Source organism: Lygodium microphyllum, chromosome 5, assembly GCF_053477565.2.
Source record: "Lygodium microphyllum isolate KBCC chromosome 5, Lygodium_microphyllum_v1.1.10, whole genome shotgun sequence".
NCBI lineage: Eukaryota > Viridiplantae > Streptophyta > Polypodiopsida > Schizaeales > Lygodiaceae > Lygodium > Lygodium microphyllum.
The window spans coordinates 46,931,550-46,959,549 of NC_141139.1; the positions used below are offsets into that span (position 1 = coordinate 46,931,550).

The 28,000-nt window shown below is 40.8% G+C and overlaps 1 protein-coding gene across 2 annotated transcripts in view; it reads right to left on the reverse strand.

Moving 5' to 3' along the window:
• Window positions 1–7,919: 7,919 nt before the first annotated feature.
• EMB1873 (porphyromonas-type peptidyl-arginine deiminase family protein) overlaps window positions 7,920–28,000 on the reverse strand; it is a 32,196-nt gene continuing 12,115 nt past the window's right edge. Inside the window, exons 7-11 of one of the 2 annotated variants that reach the window (XR_015690867.1) lie at window positions 12,011–12,145; window positions 9,539–9,768; window positions 8,827–8,985; window positions 8,598–8,745; window positions 7,920–8,144 (exon numbers count right to left, since the gene is read on the reverse strand). Coding sequence is in view for 1 of the 2 variants with exons in the window: in XM_087677794.1 (XP_087533920.1) it covers window positions 8,653–8,745; window positions 8,827–8,985; window positions 9,539–9,768; window positions 12,011–12,145 (617 nt within the window). In the remaining variant the exon portion in view is untranslated. Of the gene's footprint in view, window positions 8,145–8,214; window positions 8,746–8,826; window positions 8,986–9,538; window positions 9,769–12,010; window positions 12,146–28,000 lie in introns of those variants that run through there. The other variant, XM_087677794.1, reaches the window with a different exon arrangement.

Below are 28,000 nucleotides of genomic sequence, written 5' to 3' on the forward strand. Positions count from 1 at the left end.
GATAGTGAGGGAAAATATGCCTCTAAAGAATTTAAGCAGTTTTGCGATGAGCAGGGTGTTAAGTATCAATGGACTACCCCTTACACCCCACCCTAGAATGGTGTTGCAAAATGCATGAACAAGACAATTTAGGAGAGAGTCCATAGTATGCTTAACCAAATAGGCTTATCATAGCATTTTTGGGCTAAGGCACTTACTACTATTGTACACTTGATAAACAGATCCCCATGCACTACTATTGGTTGTCAAGTTGCAAAAGAGATACAGTCTAGAAAACCTCTATAATATGCTCATTTGTATATATTTTCATGTGAGGCTTTTTACCATGTTAAGGACAAGCGCAATAAGTTGGCTCCTAAATTAGTGAAATGGATTCTTCTTGGTTATGGGCATGCAATTGCATTGAGGCCTTGAATGCTCTCTTAGGTAGTCTATTTGGATGCATGTCGTATACTATGTATATGAAGTTGATGGTCTAAAAAAGGGTCTCCATCATCATGGGGAGTATAACATAACCGGCTTTAATAACCTATGCGATATCAATGGTTTGTTGTGGATCATCTGTGAGAGCATGATGAACTCTAGTCTCTCAATCTATGTCTATAGATATGCAGCCAAGCTCGAGATCCAAACAAGTGTATCATACATCATGGTGAGTGTGATCAATGTGCTGAATAGCCACCTCCATATGTGGGGCTCCTAGAAGTGTGCCTAATGAGATTGTTTCTCCATCATGGCCAATGATGTGTATTCTCTTGTAAGTTGGCCTTTGGTTGCCTATGCCATGGTGAATCTCTTGAAAAATTTAGTGAATGTGATTCCTAAGTAGACATATAAGTTCATAACCTCACCTTGTTCTACTCCTAGAGTGAAGATTGATCTCCTCCTCACTCGAGCTAATGTGTGGAAGAACAAGATCTTGGTTTTCCCAATATTAACTCTCAATCCACACTATGTGAAAAAATCATGAAGGGCATGGAGATGTCATTGTAGACCCTCTTGTTACTCAAAGACCATAAAAATATCGTCAATGTGTAACATAATAGACACCAATATATCCACTATCTCCACCCATTGCCTCCTCCTTGTGTGATGTGGTCTTTTAGTCTCCTCAATGTAGAGTCCAAAGAATATAGGGGAGAGGGGACATCCCTACTTCACTCCAATGGTGCTAGAGACCATGTTTGAAAGTCCTCCTAGGCATCTTACTTGGCCTACCACCCTCTTGTACAGTGTGCATGGATGCCCCAAATCATGTTCCAAGATCCCAATGTTTACAACCTCTGTAGTAATAGTCTATCTCTTGGATATGTATCAAAGGCTTTGTGAAAATCCACAAAGTCGCAATAGAGTATTTTCATCCTCGCTTTCTCTTGCTCAATCATGCCCCTCAAGGTAAAGATGTTGTCAAGCATAGAGAATTCTCATTTGAATCCAACATGTCCTACTACTTTCGATCTCCCTCTCTCTACATATATGCTAAGCTCCACCTCCATCGCTACTCCTTATATCTTAGACAATGTGCAGCCCACCATGATTATTGTAATTACCAAGATCTAGGGAATGTCCAAACTTATGGATAGGCATGGTATGAATGGTCCACTTATGTGGGAAGCCCTTTGTTAGAGCCTTGTTGGACATAAAAGCAAGGAGAGGAGCCAAAATGTCCATTGGCTAAATGAACTTATCACCCTATAAACTTGTGTGGTCCATCAATCATCCATGCTATAGAGGCACTATCACTCTCCTCACCATAGTACCATGTGTGAAGAAGTTGGATGTGGTGGGGTAAGGCTCCAATGGGGGTGAAGAGGAATCAGTGGCTAATGTGGTACATCATATAGTCCCTCTGCATAGGAGTGCTATGTCTTTGACTCACTAATGGGTGTGGGGCAACATGGCTCTTGTATTTTGGACCACGCTAAGGCTACATCTTTGCTCATGAATAAATGGTATAGATCCTAGTATTGTGCCTCCTCATATGCTCATTCCTTACCACAAGTCACGATCCTCATCTACCTGCGAGTCTCCCTCTAGATCTAGAGGTGTTTGTATAGCTCCGTGCACTCACCATCATACCATCTATTCTCAAGGCATGGTCATAGGTCTTGTAAGTCTACTAGTGTGTGTGAGAGTGTGGGAAGCTCTAGAGAGTGGTTGGGTGTAGGATGGAAGTGAGCTAGTAGGTGAGCATACCTAGGGAGGCAATATGCTCAAACTATGTAACATGATCACATATGTGATGGCTACATATATCAGTTAGCTCATGTGTGAAATAGAAAGTGGCGGGTTGGATATGGATAGTAGTTGGCAAGGGGGGATGGTGAAGGATCTAATTCGTTCCATCGTCTCAATGGAACCTAGTACACAATCCATCATGCAAGAGCTAGTGGTCTAGAAGCAAGTCACCATGCTCAGGATCCAAGCCGCTTTTTCATCTTGAGATGGTACCATGACCTTAGCTCTAGTACGTATTGGGTCATAAACAAGTACTATCTTTCCCATAATTAGCTATACCTACATCCATCACCTATAACCACTCTAGCTTCTCAAATCATGCGTCGCACTATCTACTCTATGTCCTGGCATTAAAGTCTCCTACCAAGAGAATCTCTTCTAGTTCAGAGTAGTGCACAATCTTGATTGAGAGGTTTGTGAAGGGGGGCTCTCCTTCATCTCCCCCTCTCTCCTATTGTTGGGGCTTCCCATTAGCATATATTGACCCCTTGGGGGAAAGTGGTGGAGGGTAATATATAGCATCCTATTGTGAGAGATCTCCACTCTGATCCACATGTCATGTCATGTGTCATGGTCTCGTGCCATGATGTATACTTTATCCTTGAGCTCCTGGTTGATCAACACTGCCACTCCTCCTAATCCTCACATAGTACCCTAATGTCTTATGTAACTCAAAGGCATGGACTTCCAAATATACCCTTGAACTCTAGGCAGTCCCCTTTTAGGACTCTAATGTGTCTCTTTGACTAGAATCAACTCATGGTTCTCCATCACCTCCGTTCTCCCTGGGTCCATCCAGTCACCATACAAATCCATACTATCATTTGTATCTCTTTGTTTGTCTCATAGGCCATGCATCCCTATTACATTGTCTTTCCATCAATGATGACTTGGCCATCTCTATACACTACCCTCTTTCCTAGCCTTGATTGTTCTAGCTATACTCGCATGCCTATGCTCCACCTCCATCCTCCATGGTAAGATCATTGTCTAGGAAAATTTGATTGCATGGGAGTCCAGGTAATATGGATGTCTCCTTCATGGAGGCTATCCTCTCCGTCTCATCTTGAAACATCAAAATGAGTATGCACTTTTACCGTGCTTTCCCAACTCTCTAGGCTTTGGTAAAGGGGGTTGCATCTTCCACTTTGTATTGAGTCATATACACAAATTCTTACCATCCGCCTCGGTGTGATGAGCCCTCTTTGTCAAGTATGTCCTTTATGTTTAATCTCTTTGCTTGTCTCATTCTCTCTTCTTTGCGTGTGGCATTGACAATGTGCACCTCCTCTTATTGATTCTCTTTTCCACTTCCTTTTTTATGTTCTTCTTCACTACCTCTACCCACCCTTATTTCCTCTCTCTCTCTCTCTCTCTCTCTCTCTCTCAATGGAGGCAAGTAAGAAGCAAGCATGAGCAAGAGAGCAAGAAGCTTTGGTATGCACATAAGAATGATCTTTCCATTATTTTTCCAACTTATATATAAGGACACTTTTTGAATACTCTCTTACATTGGGTGCCTTATTTTTTAGTTTGTCCTTTTGCCTTAGGAGCTTGTCTTTGGAAAGCACATTTGTCTCATCTAGGATTTTATGGAGTCCTTTTACAATTTGCATGCCACATGTAGAGTGGCTTTTACAATGGATTACATCATGATTTATTAATTTCTAAGAACATTTGTGAAATTTCCATTTTTTGCTTTTTTCGGCATTGCATTTCTTCTATTTCTACTCTTTTCTTCTTCTCTTTTGCTCCTACTAGGGGCTAACATTTACCCTCTAGAAAAATGCGAATCCCTTGGTACTCTCCATCATGGTGGAATGTGTTGCATTGGGGATTGTCGTGGAGCAATGTCTTATTGGAGGGTGGTAGTCCTATTGCATGGAGAATTGGATTTACTTAGTTGCTTTGGAAAGTGACACTTCATTATATAGAGAATGGATTCATGGATGGAGAGGTAGAGGTTGCATGGCCACCAATGTCATTGGATTCACATTAAGTTTTGAATGTACATGCAATGACAATCATGTGCACTCCATGGGGTGTGCCTACTTTCTAAAGGGCAAAGCCTAAGAGAAAGCGCACACGAGGAAGTAAGAGCTATGGCGGATGGAGCAAGAGAGAGAGAGAGAGAGAGAGAGAGAGAGAGAGAGAGAGAGAGAGAGAGAGAGAGAGAGAGAGAGTATACTCCAACAATCACTTCAAGAATAAAGAATAAAGTGACAGTGATGGGTGCCTGCCACTTGTAGTGTATAGGTGTGCAGTATATGAAGTAAATACAAGGTGACATAGGCACATGCATCTTTATCCCTAACAATATCCCACTTAAAGACGAATGTGTCTCTAGTGAGGAGAGAACAAGAAAAAATTACGAAGTATAAATGTACATAAAGTACAAGATGAGGAATAGGCATCATCTCATCCTATGCCCATCATCTTCCTAAGGAAGGCAAAACATTCCATTGAGAGACTTTTAGTGAGCAAATCTGTAAGATTCTCGTTAGTCGAGATATTGACAAGCTCGACAAACTTGTCCTCTACCATCTCCTTGATAAAGTGATAGCGCACCTTAATGTGATTTATATTTGCATGGAAGATCGAATTCTTGGCCAACTAAATAACACTCATAGAATCCGAATGTAGTGGAGTAATTGTAATACCAAGGTTTGCCACCAAATTACCTAACCATGGGATCTCATTGTAAGCCGCAATGGCTATAACATACTCTACCTTGATAGTAGATAAGGCTATGCATTTTTGCACCCTAGATATCCAAGAAGTAACACCTCCGACAAAAGTGAAGATATACCTAGAGATAGACTTCTTATTATATCCAATCATATCCTGCATAGTTGGAGCCAATGTAACCCACGACTGTAGTATCTTGACCACCATAGCAAATGGTCATATTTACAATCCTTTCAAGTACCTCATGATACCCTTCACAACATCCCAATATTACCGAATAAGTGTAGCCATATAGTGTGCCACAACTCCCATTGCAAATGATATGTCAAGGTCAGTGGCTACCATGGCATGCATCAAACTGTCCACTATAGATTAATAAGGAATCTCGACCATCTACTCATCTAACTAGCGACAATTTACTTGACTAACCTTTACATGGGAAGGTAAAGGACAATCAATGGGCTTAATATCCTACATATAGAAGAGCTCAAGGATCTTCTATATATACTCCTTCTGTAACAATTAAAGGAGCCCCTAAGAGCAATCGTATGTAATGTGCATCCTAAGAATGTAAGACCTACCCCATATCCTTCATCTCAAAGCTCTTCTTAAACTAAGTTTTTAAAGCATCTATCTCATTATAAGCTCTCCTGGCAATCACCATGTCATCCACATAAAGTACCAAGAGAATAAGATTGCCATCATGCTCCATGTAGAGATACAAATCCATATCATTGCCGAAGTAAGATTATGACTACATAAATGTATCAAACTTATGATACCATTCCCTAAGTGCTTACTTAAGACCATAAAAGCTCTTTCTAAACTTACACACTAGGTATTTCCTACCCTTTTCTTGAAAGCCCTTAGGTTAATGGATATAAATCTCATCATGTAAGTCCCCATGCAAGAAATACATCTTAATATCCATTTGATAGAGATCTAGATCTAACTGAGCAACCAAGGCTAAAATGTAGGACAGTCATCTTGACTATAGAAGAAAAGGCTTCATCAAAGTTGACACCATGCTCTTGCTTAAAACTCTTAGCAACCCATCTAGCCTCATATACTGGCTTGGCTCATCTAAGGGTCCTCCTCAACTTGTATACCCACTTGCATGGTAATGCAAATTTTCCATTGGGCAAAGAAACCAAATTCCATGTATAATTTTTCTACAATGAGTTATACTCTAGTTACATGGCCCTCTCCCAAGAGTGACTAACACCTATATGCATAGCCTCCTCATCAGTGAGGGACTCACCAGAATCTATCACCATAACACAGCCTATAGAGAACTCAAATCAATTAAGCTGACATATATCTCTAGTAGACCATCTCAAAACAAGCTATGGGTGCACATAAAGATAAGAGAGGGAAGAGGGAGAGAAGCCCCCCAAGCCCGATCATGCTTCAAGGTTGCATCGGTCTCCTCAAACATAAGAGCGCCAGTCCTATTCATCCATAGACTAGGAGAGGAGGATCCATAGAGAGAGAAAGACACAAGTCTCATGCTACAAGAGATTACTATTGGATAAGAGAGCGGACAAGCTTTTGTGAGTGCAATCTAAGTGAGATGAGCAAATGATCCATTTCACATGGGATACTAGGACTAGGTTTCATAAGTAACAACACATGGCTCCCAACCCATAAGGTTAAAAAAGAAAATAAAGAAAAGATTAATTAATTAGATATTAAATGTAAAGGTTAAAGATGTCTCACATGCATGCCAACATCCTAAACATTTGGCCAATCTCTATCCCTTAAGAAACACTCCAACCAAGCCCCAAACTTCAAAAGAAAAGCCCTTTGCATTAAGCACTATTCATTTTCCGAAAGTTGCCAATATTAAATTTCCACCAATTTAAGATTTTCCTAGTGTCAAAGTTCATTGACATGCTTTTGCAAGCAAGTGCAAAGGCAAAATATGCATGCACACACCTTCACAAACAAGCCGACTTGAAATAGTAATAAGACAAAAACCCAAAGTAGTGCGTTTAAATTTCCAATCAGCATGTCTATCACTTTCAACCATGGATGGAAATGGTAAAAACCATTACAATATAAGGCTAATATTTCTTCAAATGGGCTAGTGATGCTTGCCAAGTGTGGCACAAAATATGGCATCTTAGTGTACTTGTACCGGTTGGAATTTTATTAGACCCTTAAAAAACTAGCATATTATAGCGAATATTAAGTATATTTAGACCCCCATACATCTTTGGAGTGTACATAACGAACCCCCGAGCAATCTCAATGAGCTTTGTAAAGAAGCTCCATTCGCTAAGCCATAAATTCATTAGTATTCTTTTTTATTCAAATTAAGTGTGACAATTAAACAACATATTTAAAGCCTAGCATGCAAGGGCCATATTGAGAGCTACTATTGCATCATGGCCAACCCATTTGTTTTGCTAACAATGACATTCCATCCATTTGGATAGCCTAGATGCCTAACAAGTTCATATGGCTATAAAGTCTACTTTGGCCACAACATGGCATAAAGGCAAGGGCTTGGATTTCACAAAAATAATGTGCAATCCTATTGACACAAGCCAAAGGCAAATAACACATCCATTAGAATCAAAACAACCTAAGGGTCATTTTTGGCATGAAAAAAGGGTCATCAACATACTTGAGCCAAGAAAGGCTATGTACCCAACTATTGTAGGCCATGTAGCCTTCGTATATATCGAATATGTCCATACAACAAAGCACTCAATGGCATCCCTATATCACATCTACCCAATATCTAGGGCATCAATAAGAATAATAACCAATATGCAGAGTGGTGGTGGACACTATACTAAAAGGATATAGCCTGCAAAAGACTTCCAATACTTTATTAATGAAACTATCAAAAAGAGATTGATGTAGAGATTTTTCATAAGAACACCATCGCAATTGACATGAAACAATCAATTTTGGATTTAAGCCCCGTAATCAAAGACAAAAACAACTAGATGAAAGCCATAGTATTGATTGCAAAATTTGCAAAATATGAAAAGACAATGTAGATAACTTCCAACAATCACATTTGACTCTCAGTTTATCTAATGCCATCCCTAACATCAGCCTAAGTATAATATTCCAACCAATAGGGTGATCCAAGTGTCTAAAAATCATATGTGAATCAAGAATGTCACCATGCAATACTACATGATGACAATCCTTCACAGTTAGACCGAACGATTTAAGCTGTTGGAAATTGACCCTCAAACCTGCAGCCAAACCAAAAGTTTCCAAGGCTCTCATGATGCAAGAAATAACCTCTTTTTCATTTCTATATAGAAAAAAAATATTCATCCACAAATGCTTGAGCCACAAAAGTAGAGCCATAAGGAAATCTTAATCCGTGAGGTTTTATCAAAAGCCGTAAGATGATCAAGATAGGACAGCAATGGATGAGCAGTAATTGTATAAAGCATAGAGCTAAGTGGAACACACATGCACCCACAAAGAGAGACTAAAGGTGGTCATTTCACAAGGTATTCAAAATTATGAGTGTGTATGTTCACAGGTATTGTATGTTTGTCTTTGCTTAGCTGTGTTTATTGAACGCCCTTGAACTTATCATGGGGTCCGAGAAGGGTTTTACTATTTTAGGCCATGAATGTTCTTTCTTATGGATTGAATTTCAAGTGGTGATGAGAATCCTTGTATCCATAACTTACCGATAAATATTATCAATGAGCGATAATAATGAAAATACTGAGCTACATAATCTGGCTAGCCATTGCTTCTTGCAGGTTGTTGCTGGGTAATGCAATGAATATTCCCACCAGCCAGCACAAGTTCTCTCCCAGTGGGTATCATCACTACCTGAAAAAGTGATGTGTACCTCTTAATAAGATTGATGGTTGGATCCATGGATCTGCTAAAGCAAGAAAGATGAACCATTACCTTGCGTTCAGGAAATGCGGCACTGAGAATATCAAAAGCTTCTTTGTCATGTTTTGGATCTCCAAAAGCAGGGGCCACCACCCCTCCATTGGCCAAGTAAAAGTTGACATATGATGCAGCAAGCCGTGCACCTGCTACTCGTGGCTTCCCATCACCAATCTGGAAAAGAATGACACCTTAAGTGGCATTGAGATAGAAAATTTCACTTTAACATAATACCTTCAGATGCAAACTTCATCTTTCACTTAAGGGGTCATTCTCTCAAGAAACAGAAAGGTGCTTAAGTTGTTTCTGTTATTCTTATTTCAAGTTGGCACAATGCAGAGTTCATCATTCACTTAAGGGGTCATTCTCTCAAGAAACAGAAAGGTGCTTAAGTTGTTTCTGTTTTTCTTATTTCAAATTGACACAATGCAATCAGTTTGTTGGAATATGCTTGTACTCTTCAGATAGCACTAGGTTTGACTACCAAAATAAATCCCCAATCAACAAGTTAGAAACACCCATTGTTTTGAATCCCATCATGATGCGAATGTGTAACAAAGGCAAGATACACCTGCATAATTTGATGTCACATCCTGGATATACAAGGGCTCCAAGAGGTTTGCTCTTAAACAATCAAAATTAGTGGTTTAGTTTTAGGCCTTTCCAAAACCTTCCGGAACTTGCCAAACCACTTTCCTGAACAAGCATTGGAGAGTTTCATACTTACAGCAATTCCATTAGCCTCCTCTTCTGTCATGTATAATGGTCCAGGCACTTGCAATTTGATGATTTGGAAAGGGCGACCTTTTGCATCTCTGCTTTTTGCCAATATATTATATGCATCCAAAGATATCTGATACTGAGGGTCACTCTTGTCATCCGTCCAAGCCAATGCTACAACTCCCGGTCTCACAAAGCAGCAGAAATTGTCAACATGGCCATTAGTGTCATCATCACCTGTTGACAATACTCGTCAGTCAAAGGTCATAACATCCATCATTCATCACATCAATCATTAAGCTCCCAAGTGTAAAATCTGAAGCAGCAGAATTTATACTCATGATCAGTAGTGTTATTATTATCTGTTAACCAAGCCCCTCAGCAGAATGTCATTAAACCGGCTACTGCATACATTGACAGGGAGTCTCCCCTCCGTGCTTGTCTTTCCCTTCTGCTAATCCCCCAACCCTCACTGGATATTAGCTGTGTTGTTTCTGGTTCACATTTCAGTATAGCCTTGTCAAAGTAAAATTTTACTCGCATTGTAGTGCAATTTGTGGGTCTCACCAGTCTATTCCTAACTGGCTTCATTTCCACTAGTTAGAAATCATCGTCTTGGCATTGTTAAAGAATTGGGAAGCATCATCCTCCTTATGCTATATGGGTTAGACAATGTTTCCTGCTTTTGAGCATGCAGCCTTCTAGGGACCCATCATCCAGACCTGATACAATTAGTAGGAACATAGGATGCTGTTTCCCTACTTTTGGCCATCCCCCATTCCCCATCCCATGTATGATGTGGCTCTAAAGTAACATCTCAAGCAGTCATACTACAATGAAGATTGAAACAGAACATATTATATGAAATGGGAAATTTGCACTATCTGAGCACTTTGGCAGAACTATAGTCACGTATCATAATTCAGATTTGAAGGCATTGGAAAAAACACATTAGAAATTATCTATCTCATGAAAACACATTTTTTCTGTTGTGCATCACTTTTAGCATGGTAAGAAATATCAAAGTTTTATGCAAATCACATTTGCTATTGTTGTGAACTAGTGTTATAAACCAATCCAAGTAGTTTTTTATATGCTGCATCCTCTATACAAAGGATCAATGACATTCGGCTAATGGCACATTTGTGACTGGTTGGTCAACTTATCTGGACAGGATCTTTACATTTGAAGAGAGAACAAAACATCCTGATATAATCTGTTGTATACTTGTAGTCCCTCTCATTTTTCCAGCATTGCAATAATTAATGTCATTTTACAGGATTGAATCAAAGTTGGTTCTCTATCTCCATGATCGAGCACAATTTAGCCTAGATGTAGCTGGGAACCCAAAGCAAATAAGTTTTATTTTGTGATCAGAAATCTTTGGTTATCTCCTAGGCTACACATCCATTGGCACTTGAGAATGCTCTCTAAGAATTCTTTTATTTATGGACCACTAGCATTTGTAAGATGGAAATAACAGAGGTGCCAAAGCACAACTAAAACAAGTGATCCTTCTTGTCATCTATTACTTGTAAAGGTGTTCTTTATCACATGTCAAAGGGATGCCTTACAAGACACATGTGACTCCATAACTTTGCAGTCTGCTATTTGTAATCCTTGGGCTTTGCACTAGTAAGCATGTAATGCAAGTTTTCAGAAACCCAGCTCTTTGGCTTGTTGTGGGTATGAAACTCTTGGACAAATTAGCAGAGATCATATGGTGACGTGTTGTACTTTACAATAGGAGCCTTGGTTTCTTAATATTTCAAAACTAACCTGAGGCTACAGAATTCCAAACAAGTTGTACTGTAGTTCCTCACTTAAGAGCATATTAGCATTAGAAAAGTTGATTCATGCTTCTCAGATGAAAATGCACCAAGTACAGAAGAAAAGAGAGAAACTTAAGGCAAAATGCCTACAAGTCAAACACCCACTAGCACTAAAAATATCTACAAAAGTAGAGTGTCTCTAACATAAAGTGATTGCAACTGTTCCAACTGCTCTAGACATGGAAGTACCCACAGAAGGTTTAGTTAGAATCGCTATAGTCTAATCTGGCTCAAGGGTCACCAGAAGGTTTAGTTAGAATTGCCATAATGCCCGCAAAAGGTCTAGTTAGAATTTTTGCTATAGTCTAACCTGGCGCAAAGTTCACCAATGCATAGAGGAGAATCTGCAAAAAGACTATCGTGTTCAACCTGACTTGTCAGTAAGAAGAGACAACTAACCCAAATGGTCTCTGAAACAGATTGACTTCGTTTATCAACAATCCCAGATGCAAAGTTTCGAATTAAACTACCAATGGTGGCTGTGAAAAAATGAATTTTATGTTGAACTAGGCTCTAAAGTTAAAGACTAAGCATCATAGTTTTGAAGTTTTCAGTAGGGTTAGATCATTCCAAGGTCAATCAAAAGGGGGGAAAAAGGTACCACACAACATAGAAGCAATGTGAATAAGGCCTGAGTCTCAACATACCATACAAACCCAATGGTAGCCAAATTATTTTATCCACGGCCAAATACTTCTTCAGGTTATCTTCAATTTGCCCTCGTGACAAAGAAGGATTACGATTGGGGTTTAACAAGCATTCTTCCGTTGTGATGCAAGTTCCTGCAGCAAACAAAAGATTACAAAGCAGAGTTTAGGCCAACAATCAAACATGAGTTTGCATATGGTCTTTTGTCAAACATAGGAAAGCAAATAATGAGATATTGTTACAAGCATGAGAATTTACTATTAGCTGTGTGTTTTGCTGCTGTAAACCCTCAATAGGTTGTTGAAACTAACCAAAATCAGGTGCACTTTGCTGAAGTAAAGGCAACAAACTATCAAACATGACCATAGGCCCCACATTGGGCTGATTTTTGCAGTCCATGAAGGGCTGACCAACATGTTCGGTGAATACCACATCTCCACTAACAAAAAGCTTGTTGGTGGAGGGTTGGTACAAGCGGTACCCTTTACTTTTTGTACTATAATCAATAAAGATGCATTACACAGCTTTGTCTTCCAATTTATGTCTTCATGGTTGTGGCACCAAAGCATCTGCCAAACAACCAAAGATACGAACATGTGACACCACTAGTTTCCAATCATTCCAAGCCTCATGAAGCGTACATTCAGCCAATGCTTTAGTTGGGCTGCGATTCAACACATACACTACACACATTATAGCATCAAGCCAAAACTTTGGGGACAACTTTTTGTATGACAAAATACAACATGTCATTTCCATCAAAGTGCGTTTTTTTCTTTCAGCTACACCATTTTGTTGGGGTATGTAAGGCATAGTACACTAATGGATAATGTCCCTTTCGGCCAAGGAGTTGAACTCCCATGACATATATTCTCCCCCTTGATCAATACGTACTATAATCAACTTGCATCCACTGCCATTTTCAACCAAGGCCAAGAATGTTTTAAAGCATGCAAACACTTCGGATTTATGCTTCAAAGCAAATGCCCAACAATGATGAGTCGTGTCATCAATGAAGGTAAATAAGTACAAGTATCCTTCGATGGATTCGACACACATGGGCCCACATATATCACTATGCACAAGCTATAATTTCTAATCCAACACGCATAGTGCCACCCTTGGAAAATGAAGCATGATGCTGTCAGAAGTGGAGCAGCGGTGGAAGCATAAACATGTGCTGAAATAAACTGCTGAAACACAAGACAAAAAGAGAAAAGAAAAGAACACGATACAGATGAGAACTCAGATGTATGCACGGGAAATGGAATCCATATATCTGAACACGAGACAGTCGCATACAACAGTGAGTCACTGGCTGCGTGGACACTGGCACTGGCTCCTCTCTCCACAGAGTCTGCAGATGGTGAAGATGAAGTGACTGACTGAGGAGGAACCACTGAGTATAAATAGGCTGAAAAAGTGGGGAGCAATAATGCTGGTCGGACAGCATTTAACATTGGCCGACTGGTGCATAAAATGCCACACCAGAAAAATACCTAAAATACCTAATAAAAATGCCCAGCCCAGATCAAGCTCAGACTCACACATGAGCTGACAAATACTCTGCTAACACCCTCTCTCAGATCATGAGTGATCTGATACAATACAATAGTACAATGAATAGGGATCAGAAACTATACAACATAGAACCACCAAGTAGAACCATGGATACCCAAGCAGTGGGTGATCAAGCCACCACCAAGGTGCCTCGGAGAGAACCTAATGTCGATGTCGATCGTACCAAACACCTGAAAATAGAGAAGATCATAGCATGTCTCTGTGTCCATCACCAATGTCTCGCAGGAGCATACAAGACCATCCTGTCAAAAATGCCTCTGAACATAGGTGACCATGAATTCCCGCCTTTGGCCAGACCGCCAAAGTGTCCCCTCATGTGAGCTCCAGACGAAAGCCTCCCGCTCTCTGTCAGATAACCAGCTCATCATGAACCTGGATGTCAATCCCAGCTCCAGGATTTGATTCCGCCAGATTGAAGTCGATGCGTCAAGGACGTCCCTCTCTGGAACCTGTGCACCTGTATAAAAATATAGATGAGGCGCGGCTGCCCCATCTGAACACCCGCTCACACTCCCTCTCTGGCACAAGAGAGTCGTGAGGGATGACCTCATCACCATCACTAGAAAGCAGCCGAGGAAGGGGCCACCAAGCCCTTCCCGCAATCCGAAGAAGAGGAGCCCTTCCGCACCTTGGACTTCACCTTGGTCAGAGGAGCGGAGTCGGAGTCTGATGAAGGAGAGGACTCATCGGTAGAGTCAGCATCCCGCTTCGTCTTCTGCTCCTTCTTCCTGGAAGCCGCTAACTTCTTGCAGTCCTTCCGCAAATGTCCCTTCTTGCCACAGTGGTAACACTGGGCCTTCAACTTCTTCTTCCTGTCACCCCTCTCTGAAGCTACATAAGCCTCACCTCCATAATGTGCTGGAAGCCGCCCCTGTAATCTCAAGGATGTCTCATGCAACTTAGCATCAGGGGAAGTGCACGGAGGAGCCATATGGAGAGGATAAGAAGAGAAGTAGAGAAGAGATGGAATTTAGAGAGGAAACACAGCCAAAACACAAGCACAGACTACAGAAAAAGAGAGTTCACATGCAATATAACCCAAAATCTGATCAATAGAAGACAAAATCTGCTGCAGAAAGTCAAAAAATCAGTCAAAAACTGCCAAAAACAGAGAAAACGGCCTGAAGGAACCGCCACCCAGCCACGAGAGATGCTGAATCAGCAAAACGCAGGCTGTAAACTGGAGAAAACAGGTAGTAAACTGTCGCTAGCAGCTGCAGATGAAAAACGCAGGCAGCAGAGGGTGCGTAGGCAGCAGAGGGTGCGGAGGCAGCAGGCGATGGCAAAACTGCAAAAAACGCAGGCTGAAAACAACCCCAAAACAGGTCGCCTGGCTGCGACAGCAGTCGTCTGATCAGCAGGGGTACAAAACAGTCCTGAAATCAGCAAGAAAACACAACAGAAACACAAATCCTGAAAACTGATACCATGTCAAAAGTGGAGCAGCGGTGGAAGCATAAACATGTGCTGAAATAAACTGCTGAAACACAAGACAAAAAGAGAAAAGAAAAGAACACGATACAGATGAGAACTCAGATGTATGCACGGGAAATGGAATCCATATATCTGAACACGAGACAGTCGCATACAACAGTGAGTCACTGGCTGCGTGGGCACTGGCACTGGCTCCTCTCTCCACAGAGTCTGCAGATGGTGAAGATGAAGTGACTGACTGAGGAGGAGCCACTGAGTATAAATAGGCTGAAAAAGTGGGGAGCAATAATGCTGGTCGGACAGCATTTAACGTTGGCCGACTGGTGCATAAAATGCTCCATTGGCATAAAATGCCACACCAGAAAAATACCTAAAATACCTAATAAAAATGCCCAGCCCAGATCAAGCTTAGACTCACACATGAGCTGACAAATACTCTGCTAACAGATGCATTGTACCAAGTACACAACTTTCACATTCATTGTGAGTAGATATTTCCAATAGAGGGAGATTGAGCATCATTTTTTGCTTCCTAGGTGTAACAAACTGCCATGATTAAGATGACCAAACCAAGCATGCCATAACTCAATGTCATCCACAATGGTGGCACCAACATGTAATGCATCCTCTCATGCTCTCCTCTCATATAAATCAAGCTGATAGAGTTCATTGTACAAAGTACCAATGACAATGAGAACATCCCCATCACTACACTCATAGACACCACATCGATCCATGTGAAATTTGTTGAATTTTCAGCAACACTTGTGCCCAATTGTTTCTTCTCTTCACTTGCCATTCTCTTTCTGCATTCTTCAATGGTATGCCCCTTCTACCTACAATAATTACACCTCTTTTTCATCCTTGGTGCTTGAGAATTCCATAGAAAAAGTTGTTTTGCCTTTTCCTTTGGAGTTTGAGGGCTACCATGACTTCCCTTTGTTTCAATGGTTGGCTGCAAATGCTTGATTATCCATACTTATGTTAGAGCAATTCAGCCTTGATTGCTCTTCTTGCAACAATAGTGATACCAACGCATCAAATGTGTAAGCATTAGCATCTCCTTTTGCAAGTAAACAAAGTGTAGTAGCATAACTCCGATAAGTATCAAGTAGACTAGCCAAGACTATACATACAAGAGATGCATTGAGAATTATTTCATCAATGTTAGCAAGCTACTCAATAACGTACTTGACACCTGTAATGTATGCATCGAACAGAATCACCCTCTATCATGTGCTCCATCTCAAGCTACTTACACAAATAGACTACACAAGCTTCATTGTGCACTTGATACAACGTAGCAAGCTTATCCAACATCCTTGGCCGTTGTGGAAAACTGAATATGCAAGATAACCTATCTCTTGCACAAGAGTGTAATGAAAGCATAAGCTTGAGTATTACCCTCATCCATCTTGACCGCGGGAGGTGCAAGAGAAGCTACAGTGGAAGATCCACTAGTGATAGTGAATAAGCTAGAAAAACCTATAGCATTCTATGTAACCAAGCCCGCAAGCCTAACTTTTGAACCACAAACATAACCCCAAAGTTGCTTTGCAACAAGTACATACTCCATCATGTATAACCACATGGGATAACTAGTGCCATCCAATTTGTCTGAGTCCCCAAACATGTTGAGCAAATCATTTTGCCCAACTATCGATTGCTGAAATTTCTAGTTTGTTGTAACCAGCTGTTGTTCAAAGAACAAATGCATTTATCCCCTTCTAAGGGTCCAATCACTATTGGTGACCTTCTTTCGGAGCCTATTTGTGGTGTTGGCACTTTGCCTTTATTTCCTGACCACGCATCGAGCTCCCTTTCACAAGCCCTTTATGTTCCGAACTTGGGCATTTCACTCCTCTCAGTTTATGGCCTTACTAAGCTTGGTACCTAAGTTGTCTTCACCAAGCAGGTTGTTTGTATTGAGGATTCTACTACATAGGCAGTTATCGTGACAGGTTGGCAAGAGTGTGGGCTTTATAGGCTCCAATCCCCCTCTCTTATGCAAGGTCCTTTGAAGCAGTTGCCTATTGCTACACCTGTTCCCGCATGTGCACCATCTTTTTTACAAGTTCCTTCCCATCCCCCACCCTCTCCTCCGATGGTTTCCTCGTACCCCCATGCCTTTTAGAGGAGGACGATCTTGGTGATGTTGCTATGGATTTCCTAGCCCCTAGTGTTTCAGAGGGGGCTTCCCAAGATCGTAAAGAACTTCATCATCGGCAATCTTCATCAATATTGGCACTCTTCTTACCACCCTAGGATCGGTTGTTTCTTCCTCGACCTTCCGTCACATCTAAGATCTAAGACAGGGTGTTAGCATTCATGTTTGTCATGCTTTGTCGTCTCCTCCTTGTAAGCCTTATTCTGAGTCAAACGAGGACTTTAGAAGCTCTAACCTACCTATCATGCATTTTGATAGAGGAGGTAGCTCATTCTAGAGCACTCAATTTATTGCATTTCAATGCATTTTCTCCTCCAATCAAGATTTCATGTGCATTTCCTGAACAGTTTTTGCATTCTTTAACCTCCTAGCTCACCTATGGAACCTTGTATAAATTCTTTTCGAGATTTTTCTAAGCATTTCTAGCATTTTTACCAACATTAAATGCTAGTCGGCCATATTTTTTTACCCAAGATTTCAAGCCGGCCAATGTTTGGGATATTTGGGCTATTTATAACCATTTCCCACTTGGCAATCATATAGATTATCATCCTCCCTCCTTCCTTGGCAAGTGCACTCTCTGACTCCATCATCTTCCTCTATCTCCGGTGCTGCCATCATCATCAGACTAATCTGGTGCCCTCACTGACGCTGTGGACTACGTGCAGGGATTGATCAATCCTCCTTGTGTATTCAGCATTTGTTCCTTGTTCAGTGCAGGTTTCTTTTCTTCTCTTGCAAAGTGTCTCTCTCTGTCTTCCTCTTGTGTTCGAGTTCCTTCTTCCATTGTGCACTCTCGCACAAGCTGCTGTCCAACATTGTCTACATTTGCTCCTGCACTTGCCTACTTTCAAACACTCTCCTGCTGACTACATTTTTGCTGCCAGCTGCTCCACAACATCCTTCTTCATCAACTGGCTCATGGCTGCTGCATTCATCAATCTACTGCAGTGACATCATTCTTGGTGGTTTTGCTGCACTCAAGTTGCATACACAAAGGATGATACTCTCCAACACTCTTCCTCGGCTATTTTCTTGAGAATCAATGGTTATTGAACAATTATGCTCCTCAAGCACCCACATCTATATCTTATTTCATTCTTTTCAACATGCATTCTCCTTTCTTGTGGTTTGAATTCTTGTCTGAGTTCCCAATGTTTTAATTGTGTTCCTACACTGTGTTTAAACCCTAGTGTATCTTGACACATAGAAAGAGTTATAAGTTGTCCACCGAAGACAATTTTCTAGCTTGGTCAAAATCAAATAACGATGAGACAAAACTGTGACCATTGGCCATTAGTCATTATCCAACAAACAGCTTCACCCATGGGTTTAATGTACAAAATATGCAGTAGATTTTTGTGTGTTTGCAAGTTTCTTTGAAGAGCTATGCTATGGGCTACCGATTCGATGCGTTTGATGACTCAAACGAGGAGCCGATCCATTCTTCTTCGAACAAGTGGTCTTGACAATCAAAACATTGTGAAGAGCAACATTAACATCAGCGATCAAAGCCACGATCCTCAAGAGATCAACACTTTGACAAGTCTAGAAGATTGGAGTGGCCTCATCCCCCCTCCCCCCCCCCCCCCTCCCCCGCCCCTTGCTTCTCTATATATCTCTAATAGGCCCCTACTGTAGGTCCCCATTTGGTTGTTCTGGCACCATCATTGCAAATGCCCATTCTTCCTTCTTTGCTCAAAGAAGACCACCTTGACTTGATGGCTCAAGTTACTCCCTTTGGTCCTACAAATTGGAGTGCATCCTTGATACCTTCGATTTATGGGCATTTGTTACTATCCCAATCCCCCATCTAATGGAGGATCCTTGCATTGATTCTATGATGGACCAAGCTTCTCTATGGGACCGGCTTAACTCTAGAGCCCGATCCTTTCTATTTATGAGTTTGCAAGATTCTATCCTTGTGCATGTGTGCGAACTTCAAATAGCAACGAAGGTATGGACAAAGTTTTCTTCTTTCTACCAAATCAAGACCTTTGCCCATCATATTACCACATAGAAGAAGCCCCATATGCTTTCTATTCATGATTCTCCTTCCATGAAGAGTCACATCAACAAGATGGAGGAATTGTGAGATGAGCTCACATCCCTTGGCAATGCAATTTCATCGAAGGACATGGCGATGATTCTTGTCACTCATCTCCCATTTCCTAATTATAATAGCTTCTATACTAGCTTTCTTACTTCCAAAGTTCACGATACCATTCCGTGGAAGGAGTTGCCTCCGCTAGGCAAGCACAAAGATCAACTCAAGGAAATTGGAGCCAATGGATCTAACTTTATTAATAAAGCTTTTATTGTAGGTTCAAGAGGAGGTAACAAGAAGGACAACAAGAAGGCCAAGAACAAGAAAAAGTAGATTAAGCACTCAAAGACTTCATCAAGCTTTGACATAGATTTAGAGAAGAAGCCTGAATGGCCACACTATGGAATGGATATCCATCCCCAGGAAAAGTGTTGGAAGAAATACCCTCACTTTCACCCAAGAGTGAAGAATGAAGCTAAATGATCTGAGCCTTTCTCTACCTCTGCTCCAATAGTTAGTTATGAGCCTATATTCTTCACATCGATGAGATGGAGGAGCCTTTTCCTTCGGTTGTGTCATCTTCAAAGAGGCCTTGGCTCATAGACAATGGTGCTTCAAGTCCTATGACTCCTCAAGGAGATGTGCTACAAGATCTTTGTCCGTTAGAGGGTATAATCACTATTAGTGACAATTCTTTGGTGCCTATTTGTGGTATTGGAACTTTGTCGTTATTGCCTAACCGTCCATCAAGCTGCATTTCAAAAGTTCTCCATGGTCCAAATTTGGGCTTTCCATTGCTCTCACTTCATGGCCTTAATAGACTTGATACCTAGGTTCTCTTCACCGAGTAAGCTATCTTTATTAAGGATTCTTCTTCAAGAGTCATTCTAGCAACAACCTTGTTGGAGACAGGACCCTACAAGCTCCATTCCCCTTCCATTACGCAGGGTCTTCTAAGGTAGTTTTCCATTATTGCACCCATTTCCATTTGTGCATCATCTATCCCATAGGTTCCATTTCCATTCCTCACCATCTCCTCTAACAATTCCCTTATATCCCCCATTCCTTTCAAGGTGGGATGATATCAGTGATGCATTGTGGATTCCCTCACCCCTTGTGTTCCACCATGGGATTCCCACGAACATGAGGAGTCTCTACATCAATGAACTTCATCAACATTGGCAATTCATCTACCATCCTCAAATCCATTTCATCTTCTTTGGCCTTTAGTCATATCCAAGATCTTAGATGATGTGTTGGTAATCATTTGTGCCATGCACAATTATCTCCTACCTGTGAGCCTCAATTTGAGTCAAAAGAGGACATTATAAGCTCTAATATTACATGTCTGTTATTTTATAAGTTTCAACGGAGCAGGCAGCTTTTTCTAGAGCTTGCATTATAGTGTGTTTCGTTTTCAATCAATTTTAGGGTGTTCACATTGGCTAATCCATTTATCCACCTTATTGCAATTCTTTTTCAATATTCACACTAGCCAAATGCGGCGACCAACATTTTTAATTGGCAATTTCATTATTTTATATTTGGTAGGTCAACCTGATTTTGAACATGCCCACACAACAACTAGTCAGTTTTGGCATACTCTAGCTATTTATAGCCATCTCCCATTCGCTAGTCATGTATTCTTCATTGCAAGTTCAGCACATTCTGAGCTTCGAAACTCTCCTCTTTCTTTTGATGCTACCTTTTGTCATCAACTTGATCCAATGCCCTCATTAACGCTTTGGGTTGTACCTAGGGACTGATCAATCCACATTGTATTCAACATTACTTTGGAGTTCAATGCAAATTTATCACTTCCATTCTCTTCTTTCATTATAGTCTCTTCCTTCCATTTTCTTCCTATGACCAAAAACCACTCACATTTTAGTCTAAACCAACATTATTGGCTTGTTGTCCATTCTGGGCACCTTGTCCAAGATCAAGCATTGCATTTTCTGCAACACTGTAAATTTTCAGATTGACAGACATCATCCCTACTTGATCTCATCTCACTATCTAAAGATATTCTTGTTGTAATGCTCAGCTGAATACAAGTGTCTCGGACCCACCAAGTCAAGGTAAATGATAGTACACCTCGGCAATGAAACCATGAAACCAGTCTTCCTCCTCAAATAGGATGGTAAATAAGTTGATTTGGCACTAACTACAACAAGCATAAAATTCATGTAAACTAGAAATGCACACTTTACCACTGAAAGCTTAGACATTGGATATCTTGTTGGCCTCAAAACTAGCACCCCTTGCCATATTTCTTTACCTTATATTGCAAATGGAAGGAGTACAACTGAGATCCTCTGATCTCCTCCGCTAATCCAAGTGCCTCTTGCTGTCAAAACTAACCAGCAAGCCTCCAAACCGATTTGCCCATTGATTTGCTTTGGAATTGGCCTTCACCCTGCTCCTTGAAAGACAAATTCAACCCCAAATTTGATATTGGATGGTTGGCCTCTTGAATCTCCTTGTAATTCCTCAATTTCAGCTACTGAAATCTAGAATGTGGGGAAATGGTTGAAAGGCTATGCTACCAAACGTGATAACCCAGCCTTCTAATAGTTTATTTAATAGAAACCAAAACAATTCAAGAATAAATAGCTCAAAAAGATCGGCCATATTAATGGACATCGGTGTTAGAGATTATTCACCCCGTGGACTAGCATTTCTCAAGTTACCAATGGTACAATCAATTCTCTCGAAGGTACTCTTGGAGGACATTATTTATTATCAATGCCAATTAGTAGACATTTTCAGCAAACACACTGTACAAGCAGTTTGTCAAGCAAGTGATGGTGCCATGTGACAGCTAGAGGACTGATCGTTGATTATTTTATTCATTTATGTTGTAGTCGCGGCAGTTTTCCGATCAGGTCGGCCAATTTTTGTTGGCCAACTTCATTTCTGCATTCTTCTATCTACAGCCTCTGTATATTCAACATTCATTGACTGTAGATTTCTGCATTCTTCTATCTCTTTTCTCTCTCCCTTTCTCCCATGTTCATTTTCTTTCAATCTTGTCCATACACTTCCGCATTCACTGCACTTTGACATGGTATCAAAGCAACATAGGAGGGCTGATTGATCGTGGACAGACTTGATCAAGAGGATTCTTCGCGAAAAAAGTTTGAGTTTTCAGTCTTTGGAAGCTATGGTGAACAAGTTGTGCGCGGACAAGGAGCAAAGCTACTATTTTTTGCAGATCTTTGCTATTCATAAAGGAGGAAAGGTTGTCTTTTCAACCTTTTGCTGCAAATTGGGCTGCCCTTGTCTTTGTGGAAGTCATTCTATTTACAATGTCAACCGAAATCAACGTAGAGTTTCACTCTATTAAGGTCCCCATCTTGCCGGTTCTTCCTACAGATCAAAAGCTTGATGGTGGGAAGAATTATCGCATTTGGCAAGTAATGATGCTTGCCATCTTGGAGTGTCTTGATTTGGCGGAGCTTGCAACCGAGGCTATAGACTGTCCTACAGCTCGTGATGCCTACAAGCTTTCTTCAAATGAGAAAGACAAGTTGATAAAGATACAAGCGCATTGGGACAAATTGAATGCCCGCATCCATTCTTCTCTCTCTCTCTCTCTCTCTCTCTCTCTCTCTCTCTCTCTCTCTCTCTCCCCTACACTAGGTCGTCATTGCTCACATCAAGCACTTGAGTGTGGCTCAAGCCATATGGCTCGAGCTTGATCAGATGTACAATCAGATGATCGTGATGAAGTGGTATCCCTGGAGGTTCAAATGAGGACTTTAAGCCCTAACAAGTCTTCTTTTATGCGGGAGCATGTTAATAAGCTTCGCAATTACAAATGCGAGTTCAAAATGCAAGGAAGGCAATTACCTCGAAGGACATGGCAATCACTCTTCTTTCTCAATTACCGCCTTGATTCAATGCATTTTACTCCGCCTTGATTACTTCAGGGCGAACAGAGACTCTTTGTTGGAAAGAGTTGGTTCCTATGGTTTCGGACCAAGAAGAGTAATTGAAAGGATAGAATGCTTCCAAATCAAAGCCAATGACAAGTCAATCCTCTCAAAAGAAGGGGAAGGACTAAAAGAAAAAGGAGGAGGACAAAGAAAAGGATTCAACTTGTCACATTTGTGGCAAGACAGGTCACTAGAAGAAAATATTTCCCCGACAAGGAGAAGAAGGAAAAGTCTTCACAGGATTAAGGAATGGTGACTGCTCCCTCATTAGCTGCCTTCCTCCACTTGGAGGTGATTGAGGAGTGGTGATTGCTCCCTCATCATCTACCTTCCTCCACTTGGAGGTAATTGAGAGATCAATCCCTAGGGGTTCTGATGCTACATTAACAGCCCCATATTCTCATGAGTGGATTATTGACAATGGTACCTCTCAACACATGACTCCTTCTACAGTAAGTATGCACATTTTCAGCCTTCACATGGACAGATTCTCATCAATGGTAGCTCTTATGTCCCTATTCAAGGGAGGGGTAATATACAGCTTATTCCAGATGGGCAAGGTGGTGCTCATACTTCAAAGGTGCTTTATGTGCCCAACTTGGGTTACCATTTACTTTCGGTACACAAGATTTGTACCTTTGACCTCTTGATTGAGTTTAACAAGGATTTCTTTCACGTTCTTAATCATTGATTAAAACAAGTGCTTACTTTTGGTTATGAGAAGAATGGAGTCTACAAGCTCATTTCTTCTTTTGCTTTGATCTCTCTTCTTCTCACCTCTCAAACACAGTCCGAGCTTTGGCATGGTCGATTTGGCCACCTAAATTATGATTGCCTTCAAAAGGCTTCTAGGAGAGACAGCTTGTTCGAGGTATGTCAAACATTATGGTGAGCCAATACTCGTGTATATCCTACATTCATGTATCGTGATGCCATTTCCAACAAGGCTTCAAGGCGGTCTTCAGTACCCTTGGAGCTTATATCTACAAATCTGTGTGAGCCTATGCGGACAAAGTCCCTTAAGGGGAGTTTGTATTTCATCCTAATTGTGGACAATTTTAGTAAGATGACATGGGTTTATTTTTTATGGTTGAAGTCAAAGGTGTTCTCTCACTTCAAGGATTGGTTACTCTTTGAGAAGAACCGATCAAACTAGTCTACACGAGTCGAGATGTCCGATTTGTAGAAGTTCCAATCTCAGAAGGGGATGAAGAGCATCCGTGCTTGGAGATTCAAAAGATAGTTGGGTATCAACAATAGTACCTTTGGAGCCCGTGCCATGTGAATGAGGATGCTACTTTTCCTCCAACTTCCCTGCCTGCATCACCATCAATGAATGTATCAGAGACTTTAGTAGATGGTGCACTTCGAGGAGAGAGTCATTTTTTACAATTGAAGTCAGAGGTATTCTTCCACTTCAAGGATTGGTTGCTCTTTGAGGTCTCCGACTACGTATCCCCCGCAGCCGGCGGGAACAAGTCGAAACATTTGGTTTGTAGAAGTTCCAACCTCAGAAGGGAATGAGGAGCACCCGTACTTGGAGATCCAAAAGATAGTTGGGCATCAATGACAGTATCTTTGGAGCCCATGCCATGTGGAGATACTGCATCTTCGAATGACGACACTACTTTCCCTCCGACTTCTCCGCATGCACCACTGTCAATGAATGTATCAGAGACTTTAGCAGATGGTGCACTTGGAAAAGAGATCTACCCACCTTCTCATTGGGCATGAGACATACTCCATGATTCAAGAATTAAGGGAGTCCTTGAGAAGTGGTAACTACAAGATGCAAGATCAAAAACCCACCTCTATGAAGGAGGCTTTGCATTCACAGCATTAAAAGAAGCCTATGGAGCAAAAGTTGGATGTTGTTGAGCAAAATGATACTTGGAATCTTATGCCTTGGCCCGTTCATAGAAAGGTGATTGGTGTCAAATGGATCTTCAAGACCAGATATCACAATGACGGTACTCTAGATAAGCACAAGGCGCGGCCCGTTGCAAAGGGTTTCGCACAGCAACCAAGGATGGATTTCCATGACACCTTTCCACCTACAACTTAGATGGCTATCATTAGAGTTGTTCTTGCCTTAGTCAACCATAGAAGATGGTCAGTTCATCAACTTAATGCAAAGTTTGCCTTCCTCAATGGTGACTTAAAGAAGAAGATCTATGTTGAGCAACCTCCTAGCTTTTCCTCACCTGATGGACAAGTGTACAAGTTAAAGAATATCAAGAAGCGCGTGGTAGGAGAAGTTGCTTAAGCTGTTGCGCCAAACACACACCATACACACAAGAGGAAGCTCACTCGAGAAAACAAAAAGAGAGAGACCAAAACATTTTCTTGTTGGTTTCTTCTTCTTCTTTTGCAAACAATACAGTATACACAAAGTATAGACAAGATACAACATAAAGAAAACTGACCTACTAAGTCAAACAGTGTATGATTGACTATACTAATCGATTGGCACTATAACTATACCAACTGTAAGTAGGTACAACAAACTAAATATAATAAGTAATAAGTCAATGGCCATGTAGGGATCATAATGACCGCCGACATGCTAAATATAAACGTGCAAACCCATCTAGCCAAGTGATCCATCATCAATGTCTACATGTGTTGTGAAACTAGCCTTCCTTCTGTGGATGGGTGGTAAATCCCTGATTACAACTTAATTACAACAACAAACAATTAATGCAAATCCGAAAATACAAATTTACCTACTGATCTTAGACAATGCACACCCGATTGGCCCCAAAATTGGCGCTCATTTTGGTATTTCTTTAGCTTTATTGAAGAAAAAGTTGATTTACAATAGGATTCTCCCGATCCCCTTTGCAATCCAAACTCCCCTTGCTGTCCAAAGTGACAAGCAAGTCTTCAATCTGCTTTGCCCCTCGTTTCGGGTATTTAATTGGCCTTCACCCACTTCATAGACGATGGAAATGCCCCAAATTCAATGGTTGCCTGGTCCTCCACCTGAATTTAGCTAAAATTCACCTTCAGCCCTAAAAAATCCAAGTCTTGGAGCTTCTAATTTCTGGCACGCTTCCCAAGGCTATTGCTAAACCCTAATTTCTGCTGCAAATTAGGGTTTACAACAACAGAAAAATCTACAATTTCTCAACTTCCAAGGGTCCAAATGCTGAGATCTTCGGAGCAAGGTTGTGAAATGGCTGGGAGATGAGAGAGAAAATTCAGATTTTCTTCACGAAGAACTAAAGAAAATCTGTCATTTACTGCTATTGCCTTGTCTCAACAACTTGAAGATGCAAAGAACTGAAGTAAACCGGTCATTTATTACTGCTGCCCTATCTCAACAGCCTGTAGATGCTGTCACCTTCTGTTGATTGGTCTTCTCCAGTCCCTGGCTGCCTCAGAAGGTCCTCCAATGGCTGCAAATCAGACCAACAGCATCTCCTCTCTCTCTCTTGCAAGCTGAATACACTAAAAATGCCTCTCCAAACTCTAAAGACGTTTTTCAATCTTGCATGGGCATTTTTGACAAGTGACAACCTTCCCAAATGATTTTTCCAACATTAGCCATAATTAAATATTAATTTTTAATCCTTAAATATTAAAAATTAATCCAATAATTATTTTGATGCCCTGAAAAATAATCTGACTAACCAATAATTAAATTGGCTACGCGACTTCCATTCTCAAGTGTCTCTGCGCCATCTTTGACCATCAAATTGGTGTTAGGTACCATAAAATGCCACTTCTCTAGTATCACCAGCTAACACTTATGGCCAAATGAACGACCTAGGCCAACAACTGTCACTAAATACCACCAAGTACCTGTACGACATAACTTAAAGCAACTTTTGTCGTTGACATCCCGTGATTTCCTCAAGTATCGAGCTCAAAAATTTACTCTAATCCCGGTTACACCTCACATGTGCAGCATTTACTTAACTATGTGATTAAAAATTAATCCACATGTTAAGTGAGGTTTCAAAAATATATGTCCTCATGACATGTTAAACTTGCCATCTCAACACTCTCTCTCGAGCTCAACCATATCTTTACAACTCCAAGTAAGCTTTGAAACTTTCGAAGCTTCTCTGCATCCAATGCCTTTAAAAAATATCAGCTATTTGATCTTGTGTGCTAACATATACAAAGTCAATCTCTCCTGCAAATACCTTCTCTCTCACAAAGTAATAGTGCATCTCAATGTGTTTTGTTCTAACATGGAACATTGGGTTCCTAGCTCGTTGTATGTTGCTCATGCTGTCATAGTGAATGACAATTGGACCATCTTCTTGCGCATCCAAATCACCCAATAAGCAAGCTTCTTTCGCAGCTTATCTAACACATGAATATATACAATATAACCAAACACTTTCAAGTATAATACATCAAGCTTTTTGCCTGTAAGGCATTCTTCAAGAGTCATCCCATGAACTACAACTGTAGAAGTTCTGTTCACAATATAGACAACAGTATGAATAACTTCAGACCAAAAATATTTTAGCATATTCTTTTCAACCATCAATACGCGTGCAACTTTTACAACATGTCCATTTTTTCTTTCTGCAACTTCATTTTGTTGTGGGGTATACTTACAGGTAAATTGTCTCTTTATCCCATGAGATCTCAAAAATGCGCTAAACTCATTAGAGAGATACTCTCCCCCTCCATCTGATCTCAAGCACTTAACTTTCAAGTATGTTTCTCTTTCAACCGTAGCCTTCAAAGTTTTGAAGTGCTCAAACACATCACTCTTTTTCTTTATGAAATATACCCACAGCTTCCTTAAACAATCAACAATAAACATGACAAAGTATTTGCTACCACTAAGATACGT